This window comes from Onychomys torridus, chromosome 23, assembly GCF_903995425.1.
Source record: "Onychomys torridus chromosome 23, mOncTor1.1, whole genome shotgun sequence".
In the NCBI taxonomy this organism is placed as follows: domain Eukaryota; kingdom Metazoa; phylum Chordata; class Mammalia; order Rodentia; family Cricetidae; genus Onychomys; species Onychomys torridus.
The window spans coordinates 56480265-56496652 of NC_050465.1; the positions used below are offsets into that span (position 1 = coordinate 56480265).

General features: G+C 44.4%; 1 protein-coding gene across 1 annotated transcript in view; it reads right to left on the reverse strand.

Moving 5' to 3' along the window:
• Positions 1–9362: 9362 nt before the first annotated feature.
• The window catches only part of Mreg (melanoregulin), a 64355-nt gene continuing 57329 nt past the window's right edge, over positions 9363–16388 (reverse strand). The window contains exons 3-5 of the mRNA XM_036173474.1: positions 12546–12636; positions 10872–11035; positions 9363–9782 (exon numbers count right to left, since the gene is read on the reverse strand). Coding sequence (XP_036029367.1) covers positions 9648–9782; positions 10872–11035; positions 12546–12636 — 390 coding nt within the window. The 3' untranslated portion in view covers positions 9363–9647. The remainder of the gene's footprint in view (positions 9783–10871; positions 11036–12545; positions 12637–16388) is intronic.

A 16388-nucleotide genomic window follows, 5' to 3' on the forward strand; every position in this document is an offset into this window, starting at 1 on the left:
CCAGAACCAGGGAGGCTATATAGCAGGGGGGTACCCTAGGATGACTGTGGCTTTTTGGGTTTTTCTCAATTACTGGGCAAGCCTCAGTGAAACATTTCACTATTGGGATAAGAATTTATACTGTCTCATAGAAAAATAAATAAAAATGAAAAAAATAAACAAAACAGAAATCATATGTAGTGGATAGTCATCCCAGCATTGGGATGTCCCAACCCCCATTGAGGCTTCGGTAATGGTCGCGCCCACAAGGCGGGGCGGAGAAGGAAGCGGAAGATGGAGGATCGGAAGGGGAGGTGCGCTTGGTTCCGGGAGCCTGGACACTGGAGGGAGACGGAGCAGAGTTCTCCAGAGAACACCGCCGGACTGCACTATACCTTTGCCAGACCCTGCAACCTACCCCTTCATTTGTAAGTACCCCACAAAATAAACCTCCCTTTTAACTACGTGGAGTGGCCTAAATAATTTCACCAATAATCAAAAAAAAAAAAGATACAGGATCAAGTTCAGTTACTTATACACACATTCCTTTGAACTAATTTTGAAGGGATTTTAAAGTAAACTGCTCCCTAAGGACCACAACTGTTTGTTTTTTAAAAAGTGTTAAATTGGGCTATAGAGATGGCTCAGTGGTTAAGAGCACTGACTGTTCTTGCAGAGAACCCAGTTTCCAGCACCCACGTGGTAGCTCACACCACCAGTAGCTCAGGTTCCACATGATTCATTATCCTCTTCTGATATTCCTGGGCTTATGCATGTGTGTAGTGTACATACATACACTCACTCAGGCATGCACACACACACATAAAACAAAAAGAGTAACTTTGAGAACAAAAAAAAAATTGAAAAAATTGATGAACTATATAGATCTGTGCTTTCTTGATCTATTTTAAATGTCATAACTTTATTCTGTATTGACAATCATGTTCCCTCTAAATTCAATCTTAACAAATACTTAGAACACAGAATGGAAATGATAGGAAGTCAACCCCATTTAGCTGCAAAGCAGTCAAAGAACGAGACACAAGCCAAGACTCAGTTCTTCATAAGCCAATGATCCCAAACCATACATTGAGTAATCTGAAAACTGGGAATCCCAGTGTCTGTTTGCTGTGTCAAGCAGAAGATAGAGGGGTACCCTGGAAGTAAACAACTCTCACTGGAACATTATAGAGAAAAAACAGTGTCCGGCCACTTTCATTCTCGACAAGGAGTCATTTGCAAAGTACGATATTATACTCCCCTCCAGGCAGCGTATTCAAATTCGGTCACTTTCTTACGGCATCACTACTGCAAAGTGAGCTAAGGAAGTGAATGAACACATTAATCCAATGGGAAGTAAGCCAAGTTTATGTCATGATCCATTTGTGATCACTAAGCAGATCAATAAGTTTCTGCTGCTGCCAATGCAAAACTTCCCAAAATGATTGCCTTTAAAAAGATAATGTCAGAAAAAAAAAAATTAAAAACGTAAAAAAAATAAAAAGCCGGGCGGTGGTGGCGCACGCCTTTAATCTCAGCACTCGGGAGGCAGAGGCCAGGCGGATCTCTGTGAGTTCGAGGCCAGCCTGGGCTACCAAGTGAGTCCCAGGAAAGGCACAAAGCTACACAGAGAAACCCTGTCTCGGAAAAAAAAAAAAGAGATAATGTCGTGGTTGGGGATTTAGCTCAGTGGTAGAGCGCTTGCCTAGCAAGCACAAGGCCCTGGGTTCAATCCTCAGCTCAAAAAAAAACAAAAAAACAAGCAAACAAACAAACAAAAAAAACGTTAATGTCCGGGAAGTGGTGGCATATGTCTTAAATCCCAGCACTCAAGAGGCAGAGGCAGGTGGATCTCTGGGATATTTGAGGCCAGCCTGGTCTACAGAGCAAGTTCCAGGACAGCCAGAACTGTTTATTTCTCAACTAAAGAAAGGATGTTCATTGTGAAAACCATTTCACTATAGCAGAGGAAGTGGAGGAGGAAAAGGAAGAGGGAGAAGAAGCAGGAGGAGGAGAAGAGAAGGACAAGAAACTCAACTAAAAAGGTTAAAATTGTATTTATAACCATGAACCTTAGTAATCAATTTGCATAGATCTAGAGTCAACTAAGAGACAAGCCTCTGGGCACACCCAGGAAGGATTTTCTGAATTATATTAACTGAAGTGGAGGGGTTGGGGATTTTGTGGGCAGTGCCTTCCAATGTCACCCTAGACAGACCAGAATCCAAGGGGAAGGGGTTTTGTTGTTTTGCCTGCTTCCTTTCATGTGCCAGCAAGTTCATCTTTTCTATTAGCATCTTGCTGCCAAGTTCATCTACTGTGCTGCCGCTGCCCCCACCACCACCACCACCACCTCCACCACCTCCACCACCACCACCACCACCACCTCCACCACCTCCACCACCTCTACCACCACCACCACCACCTCCACTCTTCACTGACATCAGAACTGTCCAGGGTAGTTTTATTTTGACACAGCTGAAGTCATCTGAAAGGGGGAACCTTGACTAAGAAAATGTCCCTGCAAGATCAGGCTGTAGGCAAGCCCGTAGGACATTTTCTTAATTAACGATTGGTGAAGGGCCCAGCCCACTGTGGGTCTTGCATGCTATAAGAAAACAGGCTGAACAAGCAAAGGGGCAACAAACCAGTAAGCAGCATCCTCCATGGCCTCTGCATCAGCTCCTGCCTCCAGGCTCCTACCCTGTTTGAGTTCCTGTCCTGGCTTCCTTTGGTGATGAACAGCAATGTGAAAATGTAAACCAAACAAACCTTTTCCCCCCTCAAGTTGCTTTTGGTCACGGTGTTTCATCACGGCAACACTAACCTAACTAGGACTAGAACCCAGCTTCTTCAGCCTTCTAACAAGGACTGAAGACCAATTACGCTCCAGAAATCCACCCAGCCTTCCGGGCCAGATTGGGACTACTGAGGTCAAGCCTTGTGGACCAAGTAGCTACTGGGTCCTCAGCCTCTCTAATGCAAAGACAGACATTCTTAAATTACTGTAAGCCAACCTAATAAATCCCCTTTAGATAGATAGATAGACAGATAGATAGATGATAGACAGATAGATAGATGATTGAGAGAGATAGATGAGAGAGAGAGAGGGGAGAGAGAGAGAGAGAGAGAGAGAGAGAGAGAGAGAGAGAGGTGATAGACAGTCTCAGTTGTTCTGGTCCTCTAGAGAGCCCTAATACAGCATCCTAATGCAAGACATTCAAAACCTGATTCAGTGAAATACTATGTATTTCAATAGATGGATTTTAGTAAAGCTGGGATCCTTACACTAAAGCAAATGTAGAATCACTATGAATGTGATATCTGCAAGTGAAGGCGTGGGGACTGTGGTGGGTTGAATAGGAATGGCTCCCATAGACTCATAGATTTGAAAGCTTGCTCATTAGGAATTGGTGTGACTTGACAGGGATTAGGAGGCGTGGCCTTGTTGGAGTAGGTGTGGCCTTGTTGAAGGAAGTGTCACTGGGGGTGGACTTTGGGGTTTCAAATGCTCAAGCCAGACCCAGTTTCTCTCTCTTCCTGCTGCCTGATGATCCAGATGTAGAGCTCTCAGCTCCTCTCCAGCACCATGTCTGCCTGCATACCACCATGCTTCCTGCCAAGACGATAATGGATAATGGATTAAACCTCTGAAACTATAAACCAGCCCCAATTAAATGTTCTCCTTTTATTTTTTTTTTTTATTTTTATTTTTTTTATTTTTTGGGGGTTTTTTTTGTTTGTTTTTTCGAGACAGGGTTTCTCTGTGTAGCTTTGCCCCTTTCCTGGAACTCACTTGGTAGCCCAGGCTGGTCTCGAACTCACAGAGATCCGCCTGGCTCTGCCTCTCAAGTGCTGGGATTAAAGGCATGTGTTCTCCTTTATAAAAGTTGCTGAGGCTGTGGTGTGTCTTCACAGCAATCAAGCACTGACTAAGACAAGTACCTTTGTTAAGTCTTGAACCCTGGGGACAAATGGCTGAGGTGCCTATTTAACATATCAAAGCAGACCTGGCCACCAGGTTCTCCCAGCATCCCTCAGTCCCTACCTGTTACCAGGTATGGCTGGCATACTTACTAACCTGAACTCTCCAGCCTAGGGGCTAGGATGCCCTTCCTCCATAGGCTCTTCCCCACATAACCCTGATGTTTTGGTTACCCACCCCTTTTTTACCTTTTGTCATCTTGGCTGCTGTACCTGGTTCCCCTCTCCTCTTCCCCTTCCCTTCCCCCTCACATGGCTCAGGGTTATGTCTACTCTGGACTTTCTAAGATGTCTGCCTCTGGCTATGCTCTCCCACATAAACTCATCCACAATAAACTTTCTCCTCTACCATACCTAAAAGCAGCCATGTCCTTCCTTTTTATTGCTTTTTTTCTTCCTCATTCAACCATGTTGGTAACACTGTCATAACTGGATTCCCTGGAGAAGAGATTCTGAAATGGAGACTGGCTGACATGAAAGATGTTTATTAGCAAATAATTATGTAGAGAGAGAGGGAAAACAGGGTTCCGGGAGGGGGACACTTTATTGAGATTAGACACAGCAAAGACCTCGGCTGATTCAGTGGGAAGCTCTGGAGTTTAGCTAACCCTTTCTACCCCCTAATTAGTGAAGTAGTTGATAGATGTAGGATGGCCCCTAGGAGGCAGAATATCTTAGTTAAGGTATCTATTTCTGTGATGAAACACCATGATCAAAAAGCAAGTTGGAGAAGAAAGGGTTTATCCGGCTTACACTTCCATAGTACTGCTCGTCATCAAAGGAAGCCAGGACAGGAACTCAAGCAGGGCAGGAACCTGGAGGCAGGAGCTGATGCAGAGGCCATGGAGGGGTGCTGCTTCCTGGCTTGCTCATCAGAACATGCTCAGCCTGCTTTACTACCGAACTCGGGACTCGGGGCTAGAGAGATGGCTCAGAGGTTAAGAGCACAGGTTGCTCTTCCAGAGGTCCTGAGTTCAATTCCCAGCAACCACATGGTGGCTCACAAACCATCTATAATGAGATCTGGAGCCCTTTTATGGGATGCAGGTAGAACACTGTGTACATGTGTACATAATTAATTATTTTAAAAAAAGAGCTCAGGACTCAGCCCACAACAGGCTGGGCCCTTCCTTCCCCACCTAATTAAGAAAATGCCCTATAGCCAGATCTTACGGAGGCCTTTTCTCAGTTGAGGGTCCCTCCTTTCAGATGACTCAAGCGTGTGTCAAGTTGACCTAGAACTATCTGAGGGGTCAAACTGCAGTACTGTTGGCAGCTAAAGGACCAAGAATGTGCCTCACGAAGACCCCAGCTGAGCAGTAGTGCTCACTCCTTGCTCCGGTCCTGCACACTCCTCGGGTCCACTTGCTTTTGGCGGTCAGCTCTAGGGGCATCTCCTCCAGGAGTCTGGTGCCTGTATTTTCTCAGGGAAATTGCATGAAGAATTAATAGAACATTACACAACCCCACTGTTACAGTGGTCTCCAGATCTTTCCTCTAGATTCTTAAAGAAAAAAAAAAAAAAAAACCTTTTTCATTGTGCATGTGCAGATATGGATATGTGTGAGCACGGGTGACCACAGAATCACAGAACCCGGCGGGGTGTGTGTGTGTGTGTGTGTGTGTGTGTGTGTGTGTGTGTGTATTCTTTGCAGGTGGAATTATAGGTTATAGGTTATAGATGTTTGTGAACCACCCAATATGGGTGCTAAGAATTGCAGCCAGGTCCTCTGCAATAGCAACCAGCACTTTTTTTTTTTTTTTTTTTTTTGGTTTTTCTTGAGACAGGGTTTCTCGGTGTACTTTTGGTGCCTATCCTGGATCTCATCTGTAGACTAGGCTGGCCTCGAACTCACAGAGATCCACCTGGCTCTGCCTCCTGAGTGCTGGGATTAAAGGTGTGCGCCACCACCGCCCGGCAGGAGCCAGCATTCTTGACCTCTGAACCAACTCTCCAGTCTGTCTGGCAATTTTTTTTAAAGGTTTATTATGTATATAGTGTTCTGTCTCTTCATGTGTGCCTGCCCACCAGAAGAGGGCACCAGATCTCATTATAGATGGTCATGAGCCACCATGTGGTTGCTGGGAATTGAACTCAGGACCTCTGGAAGAGCAGCCAGTGCCCTTAACCTCTGAGCCATCTCTCCAGCTCTGTCATCCGGATTCTTAATCCAGCACATTACAAAATTGACAAGGACATTGAAAGCAAGGAGAGTCTAAGAAACTGTCAAGTGATGGGAATGTCATTCTGTATGCTGTAAATGTGTGTTGATAAATAAAATGCTGATTCGCCCATAGCCAGGCAGGAAGTATAGGTGGGGCAAGCAGACAAGGAGAACTCTGGGAAGAGAAAGAGCTGAGTCAGGAGTCAGGCACAGAGGAAGCAAGATGTGAAGGCAGAACTGAAAAAAGGTACCAAGCCACATGGCTAAACATAGATAAGAATTATGGGTTAGTTTAAATGTAAGAGCTAGTCAGTAATAAGCCTGAGCTAACAGCCGAACAGTTATAGAAAAAATAATATAAGCCTGTGTGTTTAATAGAGTCTGAGCAGCTGTGGAACTGGCGGGTAAGAAATATTTGTCCTGACTATGGGCCAGGCAGGACACAAGAAAACTTCCATTTACAGTCATGACCAAGACAAGTCTACTAATTCATGACAACCAAACTAAATGCAATCTGGTGGCCTAGATGGGGTCCTGGAACAAAAATATGCTAGGTAAAAAACTCAAGACATCTAACTAAGCTATGGACTTCGGTAAGGACTTTCATGAGTAAGTCTGCTGGGGCTGGAAAGATGGCTCAGTGGTTAAGGAGCAATGACACTTTTGCAGAGGACCAGGGTTCGGTTCCCAGCAGCCACATGGCAGCTCACAACAGTCTGTAACTCCAAGCTTGGGAGATCTGGTGCCCTCTTCGGCCTTCCTTGTGGACCAGGCATGCATACAATGAATGTGCTTACATACATGCAGGCAAAAACCCACACACATTTTTTTTTAATGAAATAAATAATTCTTTGAAAAGTAATGTCTGCCATCTCCCTAGGGTAGAATAGTAATTTTAGTTTACTGTCTTGGCCAGTGGGTGGAGAATGTTCAGGATTTTCTATTTGTCTTTCTCATTAAGATAATTCTTTACCTACCAGCGAAGACCCAAGTATGTTCAGCCCAGTTATTTATTCTGGATGTAAGGAGATGCCAAGGAAGTAGATTATGAATTCAGTGTTAGTAAGTCCCAGGGGAGAATCCAAGTACCACCTCTCAGATATTCCCATGTGAAAAAGGAGGTGATGCCGGGCGGTGGTGGCACACGCCTGTAATCCCAGCACTCGGGAGGCAGAGCCAGGCGGATCTCTGTGAGTTCGAGGCCAGCCTGGTCTACACAGGGAGTTCCAGGACAGCCAAAGCTACACAGAGAAACCCTGTCCCCAAAAAAACAAACAAAAACAGAAAATATAATACTTTACTGTCCTGCCCAATACCATCAATGAAATATGAACTTGAGTATTTGACTTACTAGTTACAGGGATTTTTCCCTGATGCCCAGTAGAATAAATAACCTTAATATAAAAATGTGTTCCCATCTACCACTTAAAACCACCTGGCACACACAGATGAATCTCTGAGAAGTGCTGAAGTGCCCACAAGGGGATGATGATTGAAGAAGGAGAGCCCTGTGGCCTCCCAACACATCTTCGGACCCTGGTCCTGATGAGAACACTGTGATTTCTGAAGTGTCCACTCCAGCGAGTCCAAGCCTCTCACACATTGCAGTGCCTACTCAGCACAAATCCACTCCCTGATTCAGGGGGCAAAGAGGTCCTTAAACACATCTGTCTCTCAGCATCTTTGCCCTTTAGCTTATGGGACCATAGAAGGGACACCAGAAGCCCTTCTTCTCATTCATCAGAAATATAACACACATTCAACTTAGAAGCACACGTACAAGTCTTTTAATTCCTTGGAGAAACATTCCTGGGAAATTTTATGTATTTTAATTACCACAGAGATAATTTTATCCTTACGTGTTCATTACCAAAAATAAGAACTATGGTAATGGTTTACAGTCCACAGACACAGTCAAACTCATCTATTTTGACATCAAAAAAGACAAAAGACAAAACAAATTCCGATATTAAAACAATACAACGTTCTCAGATTTCTTTTGTTTATTTTATTGCTTATTTTCTAAAGGCCCACAGAAGTGAGTGAAAATGTCCAAGGGGCCAATCTCAAACAACATGAGGCAGAGATTAAGCACTAAATATTAAAAAAATAAAACTTTTAGCTTACTTAATAAACTAGGAAGATTTCTCTGGGAACGAATCTGTTAAATTGGTCTACAACGCATCAATGAACAAAGGACATGTATTTCCTAGCAAATATTTTAAATATGGAGTACACAAGCCAGAAATCCTTCCCAGGATATGAAATTTTTCAAGTCACAACCTCCTGAACAGACTTTGTTTTCAACCTGAAGTTAGAAGTGCAAAATCGTTAAAAAATAAAAATAATTCTATTGTTCTCAGTAGTCTACCCATAAACCCTATAGGTCTTTAAAGGCTTTCCAACAAAACAGACTACCAACTCTTGGCAAGCTCAAGAGTTTCAATTTTGAAAATCATGTTCAGACCGATGGAAGACCCAGACAGAGGTGACCTCTGCCAATGTCACAGCCTGCATATCTACAAATGTGCACACGGCAAGGTCCCTCAGCAGGTACCACCCTCGGCTGATAAGCAGGAAACAGGTTCAAGACAGAAAGTGGAAGCCAAACATTCCAGTCTATAGACACTATTCATAAAACGCCAAGGGCTTTTGGACTAGAAATGGGCAACACGTAAAAAACTGAGGTCATTGGGTAACATCAAAGCTGGGGATTAATGCTGAGGGTGTAGGATGCCTGTGTCACAAATGAAGACACTTAGTCACGTGTCAGCACGCATTTCTATTGTCTGGTTCATCTATGCTTCTAAACAACCATGCCTGATGCTCAAAAGGATGCCCCCAATCAGTACCTGGGCTGCTACCGGTGTTTCCAAATCAAAGAGAGGCCACACCGGGCCTGGAATTTTATGAAATTTGGGGCATTCTGTCTAGTATTACATTTAATAATGATTACTTTCAAAACTGGTGAAGTCATAAAGGGCTCAGTTACATGTTGCTCTATTAGTCATGCTATTTTGTTGATTAGAAAACACCAGTCCTCCACAGGATCTTCTATAACAAAGGAGGCGATGGGTTCTTGGAATATGACTATCCTTAAAAACTATCCACCTCCTTTAATCCCAGCCTTCAGGAGGCAGAGGCAGGTGGATCTCTGTGAGTTCGAGGCCAGCCTGGGCTACAGAGTGAGATCCAGGACAGGCACCAAAACTACACAGAGAAACCCTGTCTCAAAAGAAAAAAAAAAGAGAGAGAAAAGAAAAGAAGAAGGAAAAGAGAAGAACATCTATCTGCCGGCCCACTCTAACTTTCTCAATGCAGTTGTCAGGTGTTTTAATGTGACCAGAGCCTTCTTAGGCTAAGGTCCTGAGGAAGACATTACTGTTCTGTAGGATTCAGAATCGTGTTTGAGTGTAGGATGCTGTCTCCTGGCTCATCTGCAACCGCCGGGCAGAGGTCCAACTTTGGTAAATTACTATGTCATGGTGAAAGAACTCTGTTCCTCTTCCAGGCCATCCTTCAGGGACTTGGAAATGGAAGGTAGTGCAGTTTTTTCTGGCCGTCGACCAGGCAAGGGACCCCAGGCTTCTTGGGGTAAGTTCGGCTAGCAATTTTAAAGAACTCTTCAGCAGCATCAAGAGCAATGAGACGGTCCTGCAGTTAGAAAAAAAGACAAAAGAGAAAGAAGCTTACTTACCTAGTCGGAAACGAGCTATATGGATGAGAAGATTTAATAAAAACAAAGCCTACCCTTGAAATAATACCAAGCAAGTAAAAACATTCGTTAAAAATCTTAAGACTCAGAGGCTTACCTTACTCCTTTATGTACATTACCCAAGAGATGTTTCCGCCAATAATTTGTGTGTGTGAGCATGTGTATGTGCAGGTAGGTGTGTGTGTGTGCAGGTGTTCAGGTGGGCTTGTATGCATTCGGCATGCAAAAGTCAGAGGTCAACCTTCGGCATTGTTCCTCAAGAACCACCCCACCTTTGTTTCGTTCTTTTTTTGAAACAGTCTCTCACTGGGAGCTGTGGCACACCCACCTCGTCTAGGCTGGCAGGTCCACAAGCCTAAGGCATCAGCCTATTTCTCTGTGTCCCGGCCCTGGGATTACAAGCAGGCCACCATGTCAGGCTCCTAAAGTGGGTGCTGGGGATCAAACTCAGCTCTTCATGTATCACCAACTAAACTATCTCCCCAGCAGCCTTCTGCCAATCTTTCTGATCTTGGGCTGTAGAGATCCTTTGACTCTTTGACCTAATGTTGAAACTTTAACCACACAGCAGAAATCATCTGAAAAATACTCTGGGGCTGGAGATATGGCTCAGCAATTAAAGAGCATTGGCTCCTCTTCCAAAGGTCCTGAGTTCAATTCCCAGCACCCACAGGGTGGCTCACCACCATCTGTAATGAGATCTGGTGCCCTCTTCTGGCCTGCAGGCATACATGCAGGCAGAACACTGTGCACATAATAAATAAATAAATCATAAAACAAAAAACAAAAACAAAACACTCTGCCCACAACCTGAGCCTCAACAGTTTCAGGCAGGATCTAGAAATTCTTTTCTTCTGAGCTCTCCAGGTAGCCCATGGAGCCACCAGCCGCAGGTGCACCCAGTGGCAGCACCATTTACCACTCTGTCCTGGCGGAGCTGGGGAGGTTGGGGTGCAGGGGTCCCAGGAAATAACAGAAAAGGGGGAAGGAAAGCAAAGCAGGGCAGATGAGGAACGGCATCCACTTACCACGACCAAGAGATACCTCTCGGAGAGCTCCCAGCTGGCTGGGAAGATGGAAGTCTCTTCGGCCAGTTTCAACAGCATCTCTCGGGCTTTTCTCGTGTTTTTAGAATCACTCATGGTGCTGAGTTTGGTCACTGACAGCAAAGAGTCTGCTTCCCTTTGAAAACCTAAGGTAGAAACACAGAGTCCTGCTGGGAAGCCGTCACTAGGAAGTGCTCATCCCGTGATACTATCTATCGCTGTGATTGTTATGAAGGGATCCAAGTGTGGATTCTGTACAATAAAAACTAAGTCAGAGATACTACCGAGTGCTGCTTCCCAGCTCTGTGAGAGTGGGAGGCTCTTTACGTATAACTATTTTCACAGGGCAGTGGTGGCTCACGCCTTTAATCCCAGCACTCAGGAGGCAGAGGCAAGTGGATCTCTGAGTTTAAGGCCAGCCTGTCTGTAGAGTGAGTTCCAGGACATCCAGGGCTGTCTCGAAAGAAACAAAACACAACCAAACAACAACAATAAGAAAGACTATTTTCATGTTTCTCCTTGTTGTTGTTGGTTTTGTTTTGTTTTGTTTTGTTTTGTTGTTTGTGGTTTTTTTTGTTTTTTGGGGTTTTTTTTTTTTTTGGTTTTTCAAGACAGGGTTTCTCTCTGTAACTTCTTTGTAGCCCAGGCTGGCCTTGAACTCACAGAGATCCACCTGCCTCTGCCTCCCCAGTGCTGGGATTAAAGGCGTGTGCCACCACCGCCCGGCTCCTTGTCATACCCAATCCCCGACGGCTCACTACAGTTGTCCGCTGCCCTGCCCTAGAATCCCACACACCTCTCCCCAGCCTGAACAGTGGTCACCTCCATGCTGCTACATCTTGAAGCCCTGATTTCCTCATGGTAGTCTGGTCAACTGGTAAAAATTATTTCCCGAAAGATAGGAAAGACTCAAAGTAGGAAACCTGCTCAGGCTGACTTACACTTCAAAAAGGAGACTGTTAACCCACAGCAATATTGAGTAAGTTCAAGAGTGTCCACTTTACCCCACTATTCCCCAACTTAGCAAGAGCTAGCAACCTGGTACCCCACCTTTGAAAACCCTGAATGCCGGGGGTCACGTTATTTCAAAGCAGAATGATCAAGAACTTTAAAGGTGATCGTTTATTTCTGAACACTAAAGCAAGCTTATTTTATGGTGTGGGCTATATTTACTCAACCCTGGTAGAATTAAGAAAGGCCACTGTTCAACGTCTACCATAATGCCAAGTGTACTTTCCCAACCTTGTAACTTTTCTTCCTTTGGCTTCATTTAGAATTTGCTGGTGTGTCTCGAGATCTCTTACAAACAATATTTCTTCCAACCTGCCATATCCAGAAAGCTATTACTACTTGCTCAGTCACCCCTCATCCAACTCAATCGATAAATCATGCAAAACAGTAAATAGTAACGCCCATCTGACTTCACTACTCTGTGTTATCTCATACATGAAGTAACCTACCGCCAAGTAACACGAGCTGGCTGGGGACAACAGAAGTAGCAAGGTTTAGTCTCGAGAACACAGAAGCAAGCCTGAAGAACAAATCAGTATGAGGCAGTTTCATAGTCAGTGCTGACAATCTTTCTACAAAAGCCTCCGTGGGAAAGGGAAAAGCGGTGCACGTGACTGGTTACTTTTACCATTTCCCGAGACTCACCCAAGTCTTCTAATATTCGCCTCCATCTGTTTCTCACTTCCCTGCGAATCTGCCGCAGGCTGTAGATATCATAGTTGAGTCTCTGCCATTCCTGGAAAGAGAGAAAAACTCACTTTTACTGACACCCTCTGGCCTGAAACCTCTATCTCATTTCTGAACGGCCTGTGGCTTAAACGTGTGGTTCACTTCCCTAACCTTAAACACAATCCAAAAAGACAAGGAGGCATAGACGAGATGGAGTTGGCTAGAAAGAATGTCATCAGCTACCACGGCTGAGGAATATGTCCCCTTCCAGGTGACAGCGTTTCTAAATATGTCACTTTGACTCTCTGATACCAGTGTTCTCCACTGCAGAGACCTTGCATGCAAAATGGGGTTAGCAACAGTAAAGTTTCCACATGAGACTACTGTCAGGATTTAAGGTATAAAGTGTCAGTACAAGGTTGTCTCCATGGGTAAAGTGTTTGACACACAAGTGTGAGGACTAGAGCTCAGATCCCCAGCACCCAATGCCTGGTGGGTACTCAGAGACAGAAATATGGCGGGGAGGGGTAATCACTGAAGCCAGCTGGATAGCTAAACTAGCCAAATTGGTGAGCTCTGACTTCAACTGAGACACCCTGTCTCTATTAAGGTAAAGACTGACTGAGGGCTACTACTCACATCAGCAAAGACATACACATGCACAACACACACACACACACACACACACACACACACACACACACACACACTAAAGACATGTGCAAAACAAAAGAAAAGCCAACAGCTGCTTAAAATGAAGACCTAATAAAATCCATGTATTTGGGGCAATTTATAGATGAAATAACTAAGGCTCAAATAATTTACGTGATCAATCTAATATATTCCAGGTAATAGACATTAGACGTAGTGTTTGAACCTAAGTTTTACTCCACAGTTCATGAAAAAAACTGTTATGACTCTATGTATCAGTTTGTTATTAGATGGTAACTAATTATATAGATCTGAACCCCAAGCACCCTGATTCCCACACCATATCTTAGCACCACTCTCTTGGTAGGGTAAATTGCTCAGATACGCAGGAAGCCATTAAAAGATTTCCATTCTGGCCAGGCGTTGGTGGCACACGCCTTTAATCCCAGCACTTGGGAGGCAGAGGCAGGCGGATCTCTGTGAGTTTGAGGCCAGCATGGTCTACAGAGCGAGATCCAGGAAAGGCGCAAAGCTACAGAGAGAAACCCTGTCTCGAAAAACCAAAAAAAAAAAAAAAAAAAGGGTTTCCATTCTGGAAAGTTCAGGTGGTACCGGCATCATCTAGATCCTAACACGGAAGCTGAATCTTAGGTCTTTACTGCCCTAAGCGTTCTCTGAAGGTGTCAGAGGAATTTGCTTTTAAGAAGACGCATCTGTAAAGAACGATCATTTCACCTTCTCCTCTCTTCGAAAAGACACAACTGTCCCCACTCACGGCTTTAGAAAGCATCATTTTAAATGTCCGATTTAAGACACCAGCTATTTAATATTTTGACTGCTGTAGCTGAAAATGTTCCAACGATGCCATTCATTCCCTACTAAATTCCTTTCCAAACACACTTGCTTTGCAGGCGGCCTTTCAACTTGCACGCCTTGTTAAGAGAAATAAATGTAGCTGCCACTCTCAGGCTTCAAGACACCACTTTGAAAAAGAAAAAAAAAAAAAATGACAGAAGGAAGTGTGTTTTGTCACGACTGCATTTTAGATTGCGTCTGAGGACTTGCCGCGCCATGAGACGGGAGCGGGCTCCTGCTACCCTCTTTAAGTCGGGAATTTGTGGGTTTCCTACTCCTTCTTTAGAAAATGAAAACTAAGAAGAGCCAAAGGCATGTGCGCGTGTGTGATGCCTAGGGTCGAAGGGAGCAAAGCTAACTCAATCATTCAGAAATGACATAGAGGCTGGAGAGAAGGCTCAGCTGTTAGGACACCAGCCGCTCTTCCAGAGGACCCAGGTTTGAAGCACAGAGCCAGGAGGTGCCTCCCAACCATCAAGGCAACTCCAGTTCCAAGGGGCTCTGACGCCCTCTTCTGGCCTCTGGGGGCACTGCATGCACATGATGTACAAGACTGCAGAGAAACACCTAAAATAATATGTTTTAATTTTTAAAAATAAATAATACGCGGGGTTGGGGATTCAGCTCAGTGGTAGAGTGCTTGCTTAGCAAGCATAAGGCCCAGGGTTTGGTCCTCAGCTCTGGTAATAAATAAATCAATAAATCATCTGGCCTCATCTTAGCATCTCATAAAAACATACCTATCCAACCCCTGGCCCTAAAGCGGGATAAATTGTAAAGGAAAAACTCAAGCAATGGCCTTTTTGGTGGAGAGACCTTACAGTTCTTACGTGTCCACTCAGTATACAACATACCTAGCTGAGCCAGACTGTCCAGGTTTGGATCCAGCCCCACTGACAGCCTACCTCACTGCCCGAGCCTCCTCTACAACATGGCTGGTCACTGCCTACACCACCACGGCTTACTGCGAGGCTCAGTTGTTTCCAGGGCCTTCAAATGGAAGTTAGCACACTTCCTCCTTCAAGTCAGTGCACATCTAATACTGAGGGGCTGCAGAGACGGCTCAGCAGCTGAGAGCGCTCTCTGCTCTGGCACAGGACCTGAGTTTGGTTCCAACTCTGATGTCAGACGGCCTGTAACCCCAGTCCCAGGGGAGTCTGATGTCTCTGCCTCTATGGGCACCTGCATGCATACATGTACACATACCAACAGATACACACTCAAGATTAAAAATAATAAAAAATAAATCTTTGAAAAAGAAATAATCCCCAAACATTCAGAAATATTTCTGCCATGCATTGTGTGGATGGAGAACATATATATATATATATATTTGTTTGTTTATTATATTGTGCAATACCCCACTTGTGGTAATAGCCAGAAAAAAATTTTCTATGCTCTTAGCATCAAAAGGCAATTTATTTTTCCCAAAGATTGTTTCCTCTTTCTGGACACAGAATTTTATGACTGACCAGTTTCCACATTCCTCTGAAGTTTCAGTATCTTCTTGTGGAAAACACATAGGCTTTTGGAAGCGTCTTAGAACGGCCTCATTTGGGGCTGCTTTTTATGTTCCCTCTTCTGTTCTCAGGTTTAGTTTTGCTGTCTCACTGTGCTTTCATATAAGCTGTCTTAAGTTCTGGGGTTTGTTTGTTTGTTTGTTTTGTTTTGTTTGAAGACCATACACGGGTGCTGCAGAGATGGCCCCATGATTAAAAGAGCACACACTGCTCTTGTCGAGACCCAAGTTCAGGTCCCCGCACCCAGGCTGGGTAGCTCACAACCACAGGTAACTCCAGCTCCAGGGATACAGTGCCCTCCTCTGGCCTCCTCAGGTACTGCACGTATGCGTATCTATGCACACACATAACTAAAAACTTAAAAGTAAACTTCTAAAAGGCTATGAGTAAACCATTAGCGCCATACCGTGTTTCCTCTCTACCAAAACTGCCCCTGTTTTCTGGACTCAGTGCAAAGTGATCTCAGCTTCACTCACACTTCCTTAGGAGTTCACATACCCAAGCGGTTGCTTCTTGAGAACCCAGAACTTTAAATTATGCAACAAACCCCTAGGCGGCTTCATTAACTTGTGATTAAAGGTCTACTCATTTGTCTCAGTCCAGTGCTGATGCCCCAACAAAAGCTTTGTTTTGCAGTGTGAGAGGCACTAAAATTACATGGAGTCATATAAAACTCAGTGTTGATATTTAGCAACAGGAAAATAACTAATAAATGAACAGCAGGAAGAGAAAGCCCTTGGATCATCCAGGTGCCAGAATGGCCTCCTCCTATAGTCCATTATTCATTACTTTA